Source organism: Microtus ochrogaster, chromosome 2 (assembly GCF_000317375.1).
Source record: "Microtus ochrogaster isolate Prairie Vole_2 chromosome 2, MicOch1.0, whole genome shotgun sequence".
NCBI lineage: Eukaryota > Metazoa > Chordata > Mammalia > Rodentia > Cricetidae > Microtus > Microtus ochrogaster.
The window spans coordinates 5,843,772-5,860,581 of NC_022010.1; the positions used below are offsets into that span (position 1 = coordinate 5,843,772).

Here is a 16,810-nt window from a genome sequence, read left to right on the forward strand (position 1 = left end):
TCTGTCTGTCTGTCTATCTATCTATCTATCTATCTATCTATCTATCTATCTATCCATCCATCTATCTATCTATCTATCCATCATCTTTCTCATCTCTATCTTTGTTTTTTGTTTTTGAGTGTACCTGAGCCTATCCTGGCACTCACTCTGTAGACCAGGCTGGCCTCGAACTCAGAGATCCACCTGCTTCTGCCTCCCAAGTGCTGGGATTAAAGACGTGTACCACCACTGCCCAGCCATTTTATTTTTAAAAGAATCTGCTGAATTTTTCAGTTACTTTGCTTCTCTCCCTTTCCCTTCCTCCCTTTTTTTCTTTCCTTTTCTTCCTAAAATACAGCAGACATTCCCACCCCTGTTCTTTGGTCTCTTGCTGCCCCGGTTTTAATTTCTCTGTCAGTAGAATGAGGGCTGCGCTAAAGCTGAGGAGTCTCTGTTAGGCGGCGCCCTTTGTGGGCCCCTGGGATGCCTAGGTCACTTTGATTATCTCACCCAGATTGAGTGCTGAGTTTCGTTCAGAGCAGAGTGCAAACGTGGGCTCATGATCACACGTAAGACCTGCTTGCTTGGAGGCCAGTGACTAATCGAAACCTGGTAATCATTAAAAACCTTTGTGAATCGCTAATAAGCACGGGGGTTGAAGTCACGTCCATCGAGAGCACACTAGAGGCAGTTTTGCTTTTGTAGCTTTCCAACATGGCCACAGATAAGGACAATCTGTAAAGATGTTTATACATTTATACCAGATGAGAATAGTTGCAGGGTTATTATCTGACTCTCTTTGATCACTAGTTGAGAAATAAGGTGTTGACATTTGATTTGGTTATCCTAATAAACTAAACTCGGTCGGGTTTAGCTCATTGAATGTGAACAAGTGACGGGAAACAAAGAGGGCAGAATATTCTAGAACATACCATGTGACAATAAAATAGGCCCTAACTGCAACAAATGATGTTCATCTAACAACTGTGTGCTTCCTGTGCTTGCAAGGGAAGTTGGTGTCCAGGAGGCAAGACCCACACTGATGCCATCAAGGCCTGGATTCAAGGATAGGTCACCTTGTGCCTGTCCAGACTCAGTGTTGGCCTCTGTGCTCCACTGTTGCCTCTGGCACAGGCTGCCTGGGGTTTCTCCTGCGCCATGACTTCTGAGTATTCTCAGTGTCAGGAGTGCCAGCACCATGCTGTTCTGGGTTCTGGGCCTGCGGAGAGGAAGTGGGGGTTTACAGGGACGGTTTCAGTATTTCTGTACTGTATGTACACGTGTGTATGTGTGTCTGTAAATCATGAGAGAAAGAACATGAAAGCTATAAGAATATTCTGATATTCTTTATATATACACGGGGGAAAGAGGAATGGTATCAATATAGGAATATCTTATATGTCCTATATATACACATGCACATACTTAAGTAAAGAATAAAAACGAGGGAACGGGAGAAGTACTGGAAAATCTCATTTCTTGGGTAGGAGGATGGACAAGGTTTAAGTCATAGCTGAAAGGGCTTCATCCGACCACATCACTCTGGAGGGTGGCCTTGTAGTGCCCGGCTCTAACCGGCCCCCTTCCTCTCAAATCAAAGCGAACTTGCCATCCCTCTCCTCCTGTTTGCCCCCTCGTCCTCTTCTTCAGGGGAGAATGAACTTATACTACCACGCCCAGCCTAAATCTGCTTCCTTGATAAAAAGTCCAGCCTAAAGGGGGTGTGTCCATGTCTTCCAGGTTTTTGGGTTTTGTTGGGGGCACTTTTTAATCCTTTAACAATGAGGGTGTTTTTTTTTTTTTTTCTGCACCATCTAACCGCTGACCACGAGAAGGCCGTAGATGCTGTGGGTGACAGGGCACCGGTCAGCACTGCTGTCTGAAGTCAGGCCTCTCTGCTTTGCCGGGCAGGAGCATAGACACGAGTCTTCACACATTCACTTTTCGTGCTCAGGAAAACTTGAAAACCAGTTTTGAAGATCAAACGGGTTGCTGACTTGCTGAGCCCCCTAGTAAGTAAGGGTCAGGAAGTCCAATTCTTTGATCACCATCATTCCAAGAAACAAAGGCATTAAACCCTAAAACAGGAATCCTTAGGCGACAGGCCGGTCCCTGGAACAGAATGTGTTTGGCTCTGTCGGAAGGCTTCCTACGGTGTCCTGCTCTGCCTTTGCCAAGGGCAGTGCTCAGGCGGGCGGGCACTGGCGGGCTGGAGGGACCTGGTTTCCGAGCGGTGAGGGGGCCATAGGAGCAAATGAGAAAGGTGAACTCATTAACATGCAACCTGTTTGGGACCTGCTCATCACACTGCCCTGCAGGTGGGCTGATGGAGGAGATGGATCTTAAGGCCATTTTCCATTTTTTCCAGGCTTGAGATGTAGCTGGCTTCATGCTGTTCCTGTGTTGCCATGTAGCCTCCAGTTTCTCATTAACAGATTGATCTTATATCATAGATCTATGTTTAGATTGTTCTTCCTCTCTCTCTCTCTGCATGTGTGATGTATGTGAGTGTGCTTGCCTAGGTGTATGCCTGGGTCTCCCTTGACTTCCCTCCACTTTATAGTTTGAAGCAGGATCTCTCACTGAACCGGGGCTCATCAACCTGGCTAGCGGCAAGCCCTTAGGGTGCCCCAGATGAGCCTTTCCAGTGCTGGGTTTATAGTTGTTTATGTGGGTTTGGGGATTTGAACTGGGGTCTTCATGCTTGCTCAGTAGGGACCTCACGACTGAGTCTTCTCCCCAGCCCAACTTTGCCATTTGTGTATATATTTTTTTTGTTTTTGAGTAAAAGAAGTTCTGTTGAGTTGGGAATGGAGCTTGGGTGGGAATGCAGGGCCTATTTATCTTTTCTAAGGTTCTGGGTTCAGTCCCTGAGCACTGGCACAAAGTTCTGTTGTTGAGTAACTTGTACCAAGAAACCCTTCTTCACTCAGATGTATTATGCCCATCCCGGCCCTTTTTAAAAGTAAAGCATCTGCATTTCCTGATAGCGTGCCTCTTGACAGAAGGTTTTAAGTGTCTGAGTGGATAGCAATCGGGCAAATCGGCTGGCGTCTAACGCAGGTGTTGGCACCTACTGGCGGGCAATTGAGAGTGCTGTGTTCTCTTCATTTCTGGGTTTCTAGGTGAATGCCAAACTCCCCATTGGGACCCCAGACTACATGGCTCCTGAAGTACTGACCGTGATGAATGAGGACCGGAGAGGCACCTACGGCCTGGAATGTGACTGGTGGTCGGTGGGAGTGGTCGCCTATGAGATGGTTTACGGGAGAACCCCATTCACAGAGGGAACCTCTGCCCGCACCTTCAGCAACATCATGAACTTTCAGGTGAAGGCTCGTTAGAGTCACGTGTAGACAGCACAGCTCTGATTTTGTGCTGAACCGTCCACTGGGCTCGCTCTTCACGGCAGCTTCCAGAATCGCAGCTGTCGATCATCGTAAGGGCACCTCAGCATTTTCGGTAGCACTAAAAACGGAATATGGCTGCCGTTTTAATTCCATCTTTTTATTGGTTGTGAAATACATCTTGAGTTCACTGTTGTTTAATGTGCCTGAGTGTGGCTCAATGAGCGAGCTTTTTAGCGCCCTTCTTTTTCAAACAACCCCAGAAGGTAGGCATTACCACCTCACATACTGACGAAGAAACCAAACAGGACAGGCTGAGCACAACACCGGCTGTTCGGCTCGGTAGCTCATGATTCTCAAGTGGGGAAGAAGTAAGCAGATAAATTAGAATTGAAGCAACGCACTTGTGTGTATACACACACACATGTATAATGTAGAATTAAAACCACGTCCTAATACGTATACTTAGATTCCATTAAGCCCATTTCTAAAAGACATGATGAACCCATTTTTCAGTTTCAGCTTCAAGGAGAAAAGAGGCCTCGTTCCTTTGGATTTTGTTTCTTATTCAATTTTCATTTTCCTAGAATGGTTGATGCATATACTTTTTTTGATATACGAATGTTGTTCTGAGGCTTTTCTTGAGTTGAAATTTCCCTCTAGATAACTCTTGGAGCTCATTTCCATCATTCATTTCGGTTTGCTTGCTCAGTAATGCAGGCTTTGACAGAATCGTACTCAGTACTGTGGGGTACCAGGTCAGCAGTGATGAGCAGGGCACCATATTCACCTTCTCTCCCCATTGTCCCTCAGAAACCAAAGCAGACCACACGCTGGCTGGGTGGAGACAGGTAGATCCTTGATGCCTGTCTGGACTTAATGATAACCCTGTTTCAAAAAACCAAAAGTGAGCAAGAAAGGGTGGAGTCTAGAGGGAGCATGCAGAAGGAGAGTAGCCAGGGAGAGCTGGGGGCGGTGCTGGTGGAGGGAGCTCTAGGCCTAGAGAACAGCATGAGATGGTACAGGAAGCCTGAAATAGCTCGTCACTGTTGGACAGCAGAGAGAGATGGGTGTCTGTGAGACTGGACGGGAGAGGGAAGCTACAGGTCAAGCTACGAAGGACATTGAACCCCAACAAAAGAACTAGGCCTATTGATGTGTGTAGGCCACTTATTTCAGGAACATGCCTTTGGTCTAAAGTTATGAGGGCACAAAACTTTATTTTAAAAGAGAATGAAAAGAACTTATGTATGAGAAATTCTCTCTTCGCTTCAGGACATAAACTGAATCACTGCTAAGGAAATAATTCTTTTTTTTTTTTTTTTTTTTTGAACAGCGGTTTTTGAAGTTTCCAGAAGACCCAAAAGTTAGCAGTGAGTTCCTGGATCTGATTCAGAGTTTGCTGTGTGGCCAGAAGGAGAGACTGACTTTTGAGGGTCTCTGCTGCCACCCCTTCTTTGCCAGCACCGACTGGAATAACATTCGTAACTGTAAGTAGAGCATGCTCCTTCAGCTTGGGTTTGGGGTAGAGAAGTATTGCAAGGCAGTCTGAAATTGACAGAAAGGCTCGAATTATTTACAGCCATAGAAAGAGCTATTGGCGCAACTGTCTTTGAGCAGTAATCGTCAGTCTGCATGGAAGTGGTCGCTTACCAAGCTCTTTCTCTCCGTGGCCTTCAGAAAATTTCTAGTTAGAGGTGCAAATGGTGGCATTCAAAGGTTGTCCCTTGGTCTGACAATTTCTTCCCAGAGAAAACAGACATCCAGTTATTTCATCCTCAGAATAGGAAACAGACGCGGAGTTCGTGCAGCTGGGACTCTGTAAAGGGCCAAGCCTGATGGAACCATAAACAGCTGGCTTCCCTCTGTGCTCACAAGCGTGTAAAATCTGTACTGCATACATCCAGGGACTCAGCCACACCTCACTGTATAATCAGAGTATACAGCGAATCAATTCATTAAGAGCAAGGATCCGATTTATCATCAACAGCACCATGTTTATTTATTTATCTGTGTGTGTCATTGATTGAAGGTGACCCCATGACCTGACCCAGGGATAGCATAGATTAGTGTGGCAGCATTGGCTGTGTTTATTTTGGTGCTGATGGGAGGTGGGGAATTGGGAGCTGTTTTTAGGTATCGAGTCTGAGCTTCTAATTGGAGCTGTGCTGATTACAGGTTGAACATCCCTAATCCAAAAACAAAAACAAAGAAAAAAGACCAAAACCAACAAAACCAAAAACCAAAATACTCCAAAATCTGAAACTTTTTGAGCACCAATATGATATCCCAAATGGAAATTCCATGTGTACCTTCATGAGGGTTTGCATTAAATATGTAAAATTACCTCTGGCTTTGTGTGTAGGCCATATATGAGATCTACTCTTGGACATGGGCCCCAACCTCGTGGTATCTCGTGCAGTCTAGATGTTAACATTCTAAGCTCAGAGCAGTCTGTTCTCATGTAGGAACAGGGATGTGTGCGCCCTTACTCTGGGGTGGAGGAGTAGGGTTGTGTGCGCCCTTACTCTGAGGTGGAGGAGTAGGGTTGTGTGCGCCCTTACTCTGAGGTGGAGAAAGAGGGATGTGTGCGCCCTTACTCTGAGGTGGAGGAGTGGTCGGCATATCGACTGTTTTCCATTGCTGTGATAAAATACTCAACATCAAGGAGAAAGGGTTTATTCTGTTTATTTATTCAAGGGTGCAGACCAGCTTGGTGGCAAAATCAGAGGACAAGAGCTTGAAGCAGCGGGTCGTGGTCATTTCACATTCCTCCCTGCACCCATATGGCCCAGGCTCCCACCCAGGGAGTAGTGCTGCCCACGGTCAGTCGGCAGGTCTCGACACTCCGGTTAACACTAACTAGGAAACTCCCACAGGTGTGCCGAGGGTCCCTTCTCTCAAGTGAGTCTAGATTCTGTTAAGTTGACAGTTAGAACTATCACTGTTGGGATCCAGCTTGTGAATCAAAAGCCATGGTGATTGTTTCTCTAACCACCTGCTGAGGTATTTTTGGAGACTGTATTTCTTTGAGACAGGGTTCTTCTTTGCAACCCTGGCTGTCCTGAAACACACTCTGTAGACCGGGCTGGCCTTGAACTCACAAAGATCCACCTGCTTCTGCCTCACAAGTGCTGGAACTAAAACTAAAGGCATGTGCCACCACTGCCAGGCCTAGAATGCTTTTTTCTTCTAATTTTAGTTTTTCAAGACAGGTTTCTCTGTGTGGCTTTGGAGTCGGTCCTGGAACTAGCTCTGTAGATCAGACTGGCCTTGAACTCACAGAGATCTGCCTGCCTCTGCCTCCCCAAGTGCTGGGATTAATTTTTTTTTTAGTTTTTCGAGACAGGGTTTCTCTGTGTAGCCATGGCCGTCTTGGAACCCAGCATGCACCACCACACCTGGTGATACACTGTATCTCTGTAAATCCTTCCTGACAGGTTTTCGGGTGTTAGCCTTCGGTTGTCGGTTGTCGTGATGAAAGCTGAGAACGTGGGAAAGAGGTTTCAGCCCATGGTCTCTTGCTCTGCTGCTTTGAGCCTGTGGTGGGAGGTGTCATGTCAAAGTGGGTGGGAATGAAGAAGAGGAGGGAAGGAAGGACCTGTGTCTGTACAGCCCCTTCAGGGTCATGTGACCTCACTTCCATCCACGAGGCCCTACCTATAAAGGTGCCACCACCTCCCCGGAGTGCCACAGTGTAATGACCAAGCTTTCAACACATGGCCTTTAAAGAGGGGCATTTATGGCCCAAACCATAGCGTTCTGGTAGTCACACCTGTTCGTTTTTCTGGTATCCAGTCAATTCCCACCAAATTTCTAAAGGTGAGACTTTTTAATCAGTAATATATTTTCATTCTTTCCATGAATACTTTTAGAAAGATTTGATAGAGTATCCTTTAGATGCTATTCAAGCACTTAATCTTTTCTTGTCTTGCCTTTTTATCTCATCTTCTCGAACAAGCAGTTAATGTTTTATGCATGCGCCTGCTAATTATGCCCAACAACGCATTTCCACTTAGGTGAGTCGGTGAATGGCGCTTAATTATCTGAGTAACTTTATTTTGTGTTTTGGTGGGGCTTAAGGTTGTTTTTGCTATGAGAGTTTGCCCTCTCTGCTGCGGGGGTGGGGTAGGGTAGGCGGTGACTCCAGGGACAGTCCCCCTCCCTCTTGGATACCCAAATCTGAGATTGCCCAATCTCATCTTTATATAAGTTGATGCGTCATTTGCATATACTGGATTAGCACCCTCTTGTGTCTCAAGTCATACTTGGATGACCTCTAACACCTGACAGAAAATGCCCCGAATAGTTCCTGTGTTCCCGAATAGTTCAGGGCATCAGTGACCAGAAGCAGCAGTAAGATGTGCTCAAGCATAGCCACGGTTTCCTCCAGTACTTTTCAAAAACGGTTTTATTTTCCTTTTAATTATGTATGTATGTCAGCCCCAGGAGAGCCCATGCTCTCGCTGGTGTCTGTGGTCACTGGCGCTTGCTCACATGTGCGCTCACACATGTGTGCACAGACACACTACAAAACAATATAAACCTTAATGCTTTTATTTACTGCCAGCTCCCAGTGGAGTAAATGGCTCCAAAAACTCACAAAATAAGTTTGCTTAAATAAAGAAATCCTTTTCGTTTCGGTCAACCTGTGTTTTGTGCTCTCGGACTTTCAGAAAAGTTGCAGAGTTGGTACGGTGTCTCCGGCCCTTCCACCTCCTTGTCCCTGATGCAGAGAGCTCTTCCAGAACAGCGGCTCACTTGGCAGAACCCAGACTAAATTCTTCTTATGATATCATTACTTAAACTTGAGACTTTTCACAGATTTCACCAGTTTTTCCGAGGCGGGTCCCTCTTCTGTTACGGCCCGTGCACAGGACGGTGTTTGGATGTTACTAGTCAGTTTAGGTAACTCAGCTGCTGCCAGAATCCTCATTCTGTTCGAGGTTTGGTAGTGCCTGGGGGTCCTGACCATGCGGAGAGGCACGGTCTTCATCCAGTGTCTGCTGGAGGTTTTTCTTTTTTCTCTGTGTGTTTGCAATCAGCTCAGGCCTTGTGAATCAGAACATCGCTGTACTCCAAGTGATTTGAGCTGTTTTCTAACATGAATTATGCTTTTGTCCAATTCTGTTTCTCACAAACACATGCGGGATGACTCTCATCAGCCCGGAACCCTGGCTGTCATCAGGCTTCCCAAGTTCATGGTCACCACTTCAATGCCTTATGATTCCCGGCTGTTGAACACTTCCGCTCCCACAACATGATATTGTTCCTTGATGGAGGCGACATTAGCCTCTCTGCTGCTTCGCCCCTAATTCTTCTTTTTCTTGTTGTAACCAATGAAAGAAAGTACTGCTTAACACAGCAGGTAATAATCGCCGAAAACGCATTATCTCGAGAGGTGGTCCTGGCAGGATACAGAAATGTGATTTAAGAAGGGTCCCGGCAGCTGATGACGGACAGAACAGGGAGTGGCAGCGAGGGAAGCAAGGACTCTCTTCTGTTTTGCGTCTGAGGCCGGACGGAGTATCCTTGCCCTCCCAAGTCCTGCCCCTTGCAGTTGTTGTGGGCAATAGCACGTGACTTGAGAATCTGACCTAGTTCAGGGGTTTTTATTCTCCCAACAAATGACGACCCTGTAAGGCGTTTTAACTGCCACACTGCTGGGTGTCCAGGCTCCCATTACTCCGCTCCTCCCTTCCTAGCCTTCTGCAGGGTTGTATTTTCCACTGCTTATTATTGTCATTACTTCAGGGCCGCGCTCCAGGGGCTCCTGAACCCTAACATCTGCCCCGGGCAGAGGAGGTCCAATTTTTCAGATTCAGTCTTAACCCGACTTGATTTTTCTAGAGTCTTGGGAGCCAGTCAGAGCTCTCCACTTCCACGCTGCTGGTGTTCCCTGACATCTCTCCTCCTAGCGTTGGGAAGGGTTTGTTGCCTGGCATTTTCTCAGAGCACATCTTTTAAAATGTTTTTTCCCAGTGGAACTGGCACCCTGACACCTTCCACCCAAGGCCTTGTGTCTCAAGGACAGCGTAAATGCGAGAGATGAGAGAGGTGAGCGTGAGCGCTCTCCTGAGTGTTTCCGGCTAACGTCCTGGAGACGCAGCGTTGTTGGTTATCACTCCTGACTCTGGCCTTTCTCTCCAGTCATCTTCTCTCACTGTCTGCAACAGGAAGCAAACTGCCAAGTTCTGGTTTTCCAGGTCCAGATCTCAGCATTTGTTAGCAGAGAATGCACTTTGTTTTGATCCAGCAGTGACGCCGTGGTGAGCCCATGCTGGTAGCACACTGAGATCTTCCCTTTCCAAATAGATATCTCTTGCCCTGCCCTCCCTGGTCCTGGGCAGCTGGTAGTTAGACTGTAAGCATTTGGTTGCATGACTGTAAGCCGGTGTGAATGGGTAGGTACATCTGGTTGAGCAGGAGGGATTCGGTGCTTGCTCATGGCTAAGTGACGGTATCGAAAAGTCTCGTGTATAAAGTGAATGGTACCATATTGCGTCTTCTGTTTAAAACTGCAGTCCGTTAGCAGTGTTACCTGCGTTTATTCTATCTCAGCATAAGGGATTCTAACATATGACACGGCATTGTTTCAAAACCCTTTGGTTTTAGATCCATCTTAGAGATGTGGGTAATACCGTAACTTATTCAAGATCATGGGATAACTGTGGATTTGTGTCAAAATCCATGTGATTCAAAACTAGTGCCCTTTCTGCAGTGCTATGCTTGCTCTTGGGTGAGCCATTTCAGTAATCAGTAATGGTTGCGTTAGTGATGGCGGCAAATGGCAAATCATGCTGCACTCGAGAGTGGGCCGCTTAGCCTTTGGGTGCATTTGAGAATGTTTGGAGTTGAAGTGACTTTAGAAGTTGCGAGATTCAGTTTGGCATCTGAACATCTTCAGTGTGCAAGGTGCTATATCAGGTCCTCAGCCCTGCGTGAGCAAATCTGAATGTGGTCCTGCCTGCATGGAGCTTGGAATCTTGGATAAGCTTGAATAGAACTGTGGTCCTGAAGAGCTGTTAGTCCTAAGGTTTCCTACTCTGCCTGTTTCCTCACTGGGTTACTGAACCACCTATGCCTGACCTTAGACAAAACAGAGACCTGGAGACCCTGCTGCACTTACAATGATCCCTCTTGTCTCAGAGCTAACCTGGGAAAGGACATTGGGCCGATGCATTGCTTTTAAAATTAGGATTTGTAGTCTCAGGAGCATTATGTTTCTTTAGAGCAGGCTCTCCCAACTTTGGCACGGCTGACACTTGGGGCCAGATGTTTTTTGTTGTGGGTCTGCTGTGTGAGTTACACTGTGCCTCTCATTGCCCCTGTTCTTCAACACACTGTCATTTAGCATCTCCCTTCTGCAGCTGTGATACTTTAAAAGCATCTTCAGACATTGCTCATGGTCCCTTGGGGGAAAACTGCAGGGACACAGTTGCCCCAGTTGAGAATATCTTTCAGGAGGAAGAACAACATTCCACTAATGTTAATCCCCCAAGACTGACACTGCTAACAAGGCCGGAGCTGTTGTCAGAGGTCTACAGGACTTTTCTTCCTGGGTGTGGTTCATGGACCGATAGCATTGTCATCGCCTGGGAGCTTGTTAGAGATGCGGAGACTCGGTCCTAAGTCAGAAGCTGCTTTTTAATAAGATCCCTCGGTGATTCCTGTGCATGTTAGAGTTTATGAAGCTATGGAGGAGGAGAAAAATTAGATGTGTCAGACTTAGCATTTCTTGCTCAACTTTGTGAGTCTTCCTTGTTTTGACTTCTGGTCTCAGGATGAGATGAGACTGTTTTCTGGTTTACAGAGAATCGTTGGCTTAATTAAAAAAAAACATTTGTTTATTTATGTAAGTGGGGGGGGTTAGGAAGGGGATGAGAGGACATCTGGTGGGAGCCGGTGCCTTCCTTTCGCCTCGTGGATCCTGGGAATCAAGCTCAGGTCACCAGGCTTGGCAGTAAGCAGCAAGCGCCTTTGCCTGCTAAACCATCTCAGCGGCCCAGGATTGTTGGATTTTATGCTATAGCTTTGAGGAATGAACGTTTTCTCTCAGATAGACTTTGCATCCTTGAAGATGATGCTGTACCTTTTCTTCATCTCTAGCAAAAGGAAATTTGCTTCTTTCTCCCATTTACTGGTGTCTCACTCCCTATTAGTAAAGGAGGCTATGTTCCCTTCGTTAGTGCTTCTTAGGCAAGCGTTCTATTGGAATGCTAGGGACCCACTATGTTCCAGGGTTCTACAAAGCACACCGTGTATCTTACTGCCCTTTTGCTCCTCCTTCAACCCCCAAAGAGTCATTTAATTCCTAGCATTAATTCCACAGTACACATTACGACACAGGGTCTTGAAGACATGAGATCTTAGTGAAGGTCACGGATCGTGTAGCTGTCAGTGCTAGGTGTTGAATTCAGGTCCTTCCAATTCTAGCCTTTTTACTTTTATTTTCTATTGTTAATGAGGGCTGTTTATTGTTGTTGTTGCTGCTGTTGTTTTTAAGATAGGGTCTTACTATGCAGTCTATGCTCTCCTCAAATTTATGATCCTCTACCTCAGTCTTCCAGGTCCTGGGATTGTAATTATGTACATACATAATTCTATCTAAAATGCCACCAAATAAAACATATCTCTTTAGCTTTTATTTATTTTGAGAATGCTGGAATGGTGGAAGTTTTGAGCAGTATGGGGTGGGGAACTGAAAATGTGGCTAAGTAGTTAGGAGTACTTGTTGCTCTTGCAACAAGTTAGGTTCCAAGTGCCCATATGGTAGCTCAGAATGGTCTTTAACTTAACTCAAGTTCCAGGAGGTCTGACCCCCCCCCTTCCTATGTTCTTGGACACCAGGCATGCATGTGATATACATACATACATGCAGGCAAAACACTCATACACGTAAGATAAAAATAAATCTAAGAAAAAAATCTCAGGCCTGGAGAGATGGCTCAGAGGTTAAAAGCACTGACTGCTCTTCCAAAGGTCCTGAGTTTAATTCCCAGCACCCACATGGTGGCTCACAACCATCTATAATGAGATTTGGTGCCCTCTTTTGATGTGCTGGCATATATGCAGGCAAAATACTGTACACATAATAAATAAATAAATTTTAAAAAATCTCAAAAAACTAATTGATACAGACAATCTTAGGGTCAATAATGTCTCCTATCTCATGTCTAGTCGCTCCTTTGTAAGTTTCTCATGTAACTTTCTGGAGCATGCTTTAATGTGATATAAAATATCATCACCTCCTGGACTTCAGGTGGCATCTTTGTTCTCCTTCCTAATAATTTAGGTGTTCAGCTGGATGGTGATGGTGCACACCTTCAATCCTGGCACTCCAGGGGCAGAAGCAGGAGATCTCTGTATTAGACCAGTCTGGTTTACAGAGTGAGATCCAGGATAGCCAGGGCCACATGCTGAAACACTGTCTTGAAACAAAACAAAGCAAAACTAGAAACAACCAACCAAACCAACAAAATTTAGGCGTTCTTCATGGCAGGCTATTTTTATTTATCATTGAAAAGAAGGAAGCCAAGCCTTTATAAGACCACTTCTCTGCCACCGATTTCTTGTCTTCCTCTCAAATAAAATTCCCTTATAGTTTTAACACTTGTCTTCCATTTCTGTGCTTCTACGTTTTGCCTGTAGGATAGCATTGTCTCTATGTTGTGATGTGACCGCTCCCGTGGTTTCAGCCTCTTTAAAAACTGCTGGGTTCTGAGTTCCCATTGCCTGAGCCAGGTATCTGGCAATGTTTTGTTTTGCCACTACTAGGAGGAGGACAGTGGTGGACTTCTTTGTTAGGCATGGTTAATGCTGAAATGTGACCCTTGCCAGTCTTCTAGTTTGTGTAGGGACAAGAGGAAGAAGGGAAGAAAGGGAGAGGAACTGAGGCCCCCTGGGTTTCAGCAGCCGGGAGGGGGAGGGCTGCTGTAAGCGCTCCAGGAACCCAGCTGGGCAGAAGGTGGAGAAGGAGTGAAGAGATGCAGACTAGCCTCTTAGGGACTCTGCGGGAATGTTTATGCGTCTCTTGGGGGCTGTTATGTTTTTAGAGGGTAAGTGGTTAAGAGAAAAAATAGGCTAAAGGGAGCTAAATGCTTATGAATTAAGATTATAGGTCTTTTCTCCTCTAGCGTGAGCTTGGAGGCCGCATCCAGAGATATTAAAAGTATATATCCTATGTTATAAATGGAGACAACTTATTCTAGAGACAACTGCAGTATTAAGATGGAGTAGGTGTAGCGATCTGGGTGAATGGGGTGTCTGGTTCTGGAAATACAGCACTGGTTCAGATTAAAAGAAAGGAATTCTCGGCGTGGTGCTGAGGATGATCTGGGAGTCTTAGCTTTCAGGTGACCTACGTAAGAAGAGTTACATGAACCAATAGAGTCCTACTTCATGAAGAGTACAAGCCTAGAGTGGCTTGTTCTTCAACAACTTGGTTTTCCAAATATTGACCTTTGGGGATTTTCCCCCTTGGATTTCCTATAAAGCCCCTGTGATAAGATGAACCGCATCCCTCCAAAGGGCACCCCTTTGTCTGTCTGCCTTTGACTGTGCCTCTCATCCCGAGCTAGTGATATAGCGCCAGATTTCAATGTGACCAGTTCTAAAGGAGATAGAAGATAATGCTCTTCCATGGAGAAGATGGGAGGTGGGAATAGGTTTGTCAGGGAACCTAGAAGTTGGAGGCCCCCACCATTCAGCTCTCGCTTGCTGAAGGCCTTTCATAAACAAGCGAGCATGGAAATGATTTGGCTAACGATTCAAGATTATATTAAACATCTGGGACTTTGTTCAGCAGCCAACTTTCCAATCAATTCTATGAAGTGTGTTGATTGCATTTATGCTCAGTTTCTGAGGGTGAGGGTTGGATGGAACTCAAGGGGACTGTTGGCGGTAGTCACATGACATGACAGCGTGAGGACAAAGTAGAAGGCACAGGTGGCCCATGACTAAGGGTTTGCGAATGGTTTCCAGCGTGTTACTTCAGAGAAAATAAACGCGGCCAGTTCTAGGCACCCTGGTAGTGGATCCTCAACTGCAGCCCCTATAGTTTGGGACCAGAGACAGCCCTTCCTGACTTCCAAAGGAACATATGCAAAAGACTGACCCTTGGAGATGTTAGTGTTCAGTGGTCTTTGATGCTGATGGATTTACCCGTCCTACAGAAGACTGGTAAATTTTGCTTCATAGGCGGGTTGGCCTTGCTGCAGAGGTGTCTGGGAGCAAGGACAAGAATGCCCAATGGATTGAGTGCCTGCCAAGTCTGGATGCATGTATGGAGAAGAGCAGGTGCTGAACTGGGATCTTGCAGGGCACATAGCCCTACCTCCGAGTGAAACATGGAGGGGTGAGTGAGAAGGAGACTGGTGTGTTTGTCTAATACTTTCACCTTGCAGGAAGAAATGGGTGGAGTCGGAGCTCCCTGGCCGGGGCGGGATAGAGAATAAAAGATCTCCCAGGGGCTGGACACAGCTTTGTTGAGCAGTAATAGACGTACTTGTTCAGTTTAAACTTTGTTATGTATTTGGACCTGTGAAGTCACTACCAGGTTTGAGAAAACAAACACACCTGTCATTCCAAAATTTTATGTGCCCTGTGACTTTCCCTTCCATCCTCCCCATCCCTTCCTTTGTCCCCAGAAACAACAGAACCAGTTCCAAGCGTGGGTAGTTTAGTTTGTATTTTCTTTCTATTTCCTTTTTGAGACAAAGTTCTCTGTAGCCCAGACTGTCTTGGAACCCCCTCTGAAGACCAGGCTGGCCTGGAACTCTCTGAAATCCACCTACCTCTGCCTCCTAAGTGCTGGAATTAAAGGCATGAGCCATCACCACCTGATTTGTTTGTATTTTCTAGAGTTCGTGTGCACTGAATCACGCAGTGTGTACTGTCAGCACTCTCTTCTCCGAAGGTCCTCCCTGCTGAATGATGCATGAGTCATAGTTCATGGCTTTTTATTGTCACTGAGGGTCTGTTGGTTATCTCATCACCTGCCAGTGAGCGATTGGGTTGTCTCCAGTTTTTGGCCCCCTGAAATCAGATTGCTCTTATCACATGGGCACCAGCCTGCAGACGCATGCATTCATTTCTCTGGACTAAAGTAGGTATGGAACAGCAATACGGTCATATGGTAGGCACATTTAACTTTGAAAGAGGACACCAACCTTTTCCACAGTGGTTACCCATTTTCCATCCTCGGCAACAGTGCCTGTGAGACTCCCTGATATTCTGAACGGCCAGACCCAGAGTCATTTGTATCTTGGGAAGTAGCCAGCTGTGGAGTTTAGATAGGCTTAAGTAGTCTCTCCCATACCCCTGACTTAAAAAGTTTGTAAGATCTGGGGAGCTGGCTCACCTGGTAAAGTGCAGGCAGGAGAACCTGAGTTTGGATCTCAGCTGGTTGTAAAGAGCCAGACTTGGCATGCTGCAGCAATCCCAATGCTGGAAGGTGGAGACAGGAGGGTCTGTTTCAAAACCTAAGGTATAGATTGATCAAGGAAGACACATGACATTGACCTTTGGTTGTGCACATGCACATACACACACACACACACACACACACACACACACACACACACACCGCATGAGATCTTCTGAGTATTCATATATATATATATATATATATATATATATATATATATATATATATATATATATATATATATTCGTGACATTGGCTTGGCAAAGAAGCTGCGTCGTTGTCCTTTGGATATGCCCACAGTCTGGATTTGTCTCCCTCACCTCAGTAGGGGGTGAGGTTTGGTACTTACTCTTCTGGTTCCTGTAAACTGGAACATTAACTCTGCCTGCCTAGCCTAGAACAATCAACAAGACCGCAATATCTCAAAACACACCAAATGCATAAAACTTTGAGTGTGCAATGATGCCGAGGCCCCAGCGTCACTACCCTGATGTCATTAAGTACAGAGAGCCAAGCGTCCACCTTATTCGAGCCTGTGACAGGGCACCCGAACTGTTGATGTGCTAATCCCCATGGGCTGAGGGAGGGAGTCTGAAAGCCTCCTTTTGGCAGCCACTTAGGAAGTAATGGCTCAGAGACAACAATAGTCATGGCTGCTGAATCCATGAGGTGAATGATTGAAGAGAACATTCTGTTGGGGGAATCAGGGTGATATCATCAAATTCAGGGATCAGTTTTTACATCACAAGAAGTGAGGTCAGGTGATAGCCAGTTGACACCCCATCCTGGGTGATGCTCATAAAAAAAAAAAAGCACAGGAACATCCAGAAGGCCCTGGGTTTATCTGCCAACCTACCAGAAACACAGGGGAACAGGGGATAGACATGTTACATGGTGCTCCAAGGAAAGTGTCAGCCAAATCCAGAATGTGAGAAATTCTGCAAATTTCCTTAATCAAATAATGGCCTGCCTGCCTTCCTTCCTTCCTTCCTTCCTTCCTTCCTTCCTTCCTTCCTTCCTTCCTTCCTTCCCTCCCTCCCTCCCTCCCTCCCTCCCT

The 16,810-nt window shown here is 46.0% G+C and overlaps 1 protein-coding gene across 2 annotated transcripts in view; it reads left to right on the forward strand.

Moving 5' to 3' along the window:
- The window catches only part of Cit (citron rho-interacting serine/threonine kinase), a 167,977-nt gene that overhangs the window by 36,866 nt on the left and 114,301 nt on the right, over window positions 1–16,810 (forward strand). For both annotated transcript variants that reach the window (XM_026784008.1, XM_026784014.1), the window contains exons 6-7: window positions 3,105–3,308; window positions 4,663–4,816. In XM_026784008.1, coding sequence (XP_026639809.1) covers window positions 3,105–3,308; window positions 4,663–4,816 — 358 coding nt within the window. The remainder of the gene's footprint in view (window positions 1–3,104; window positions 3,309–4,662; window positions 4,817–16,810) is intronic.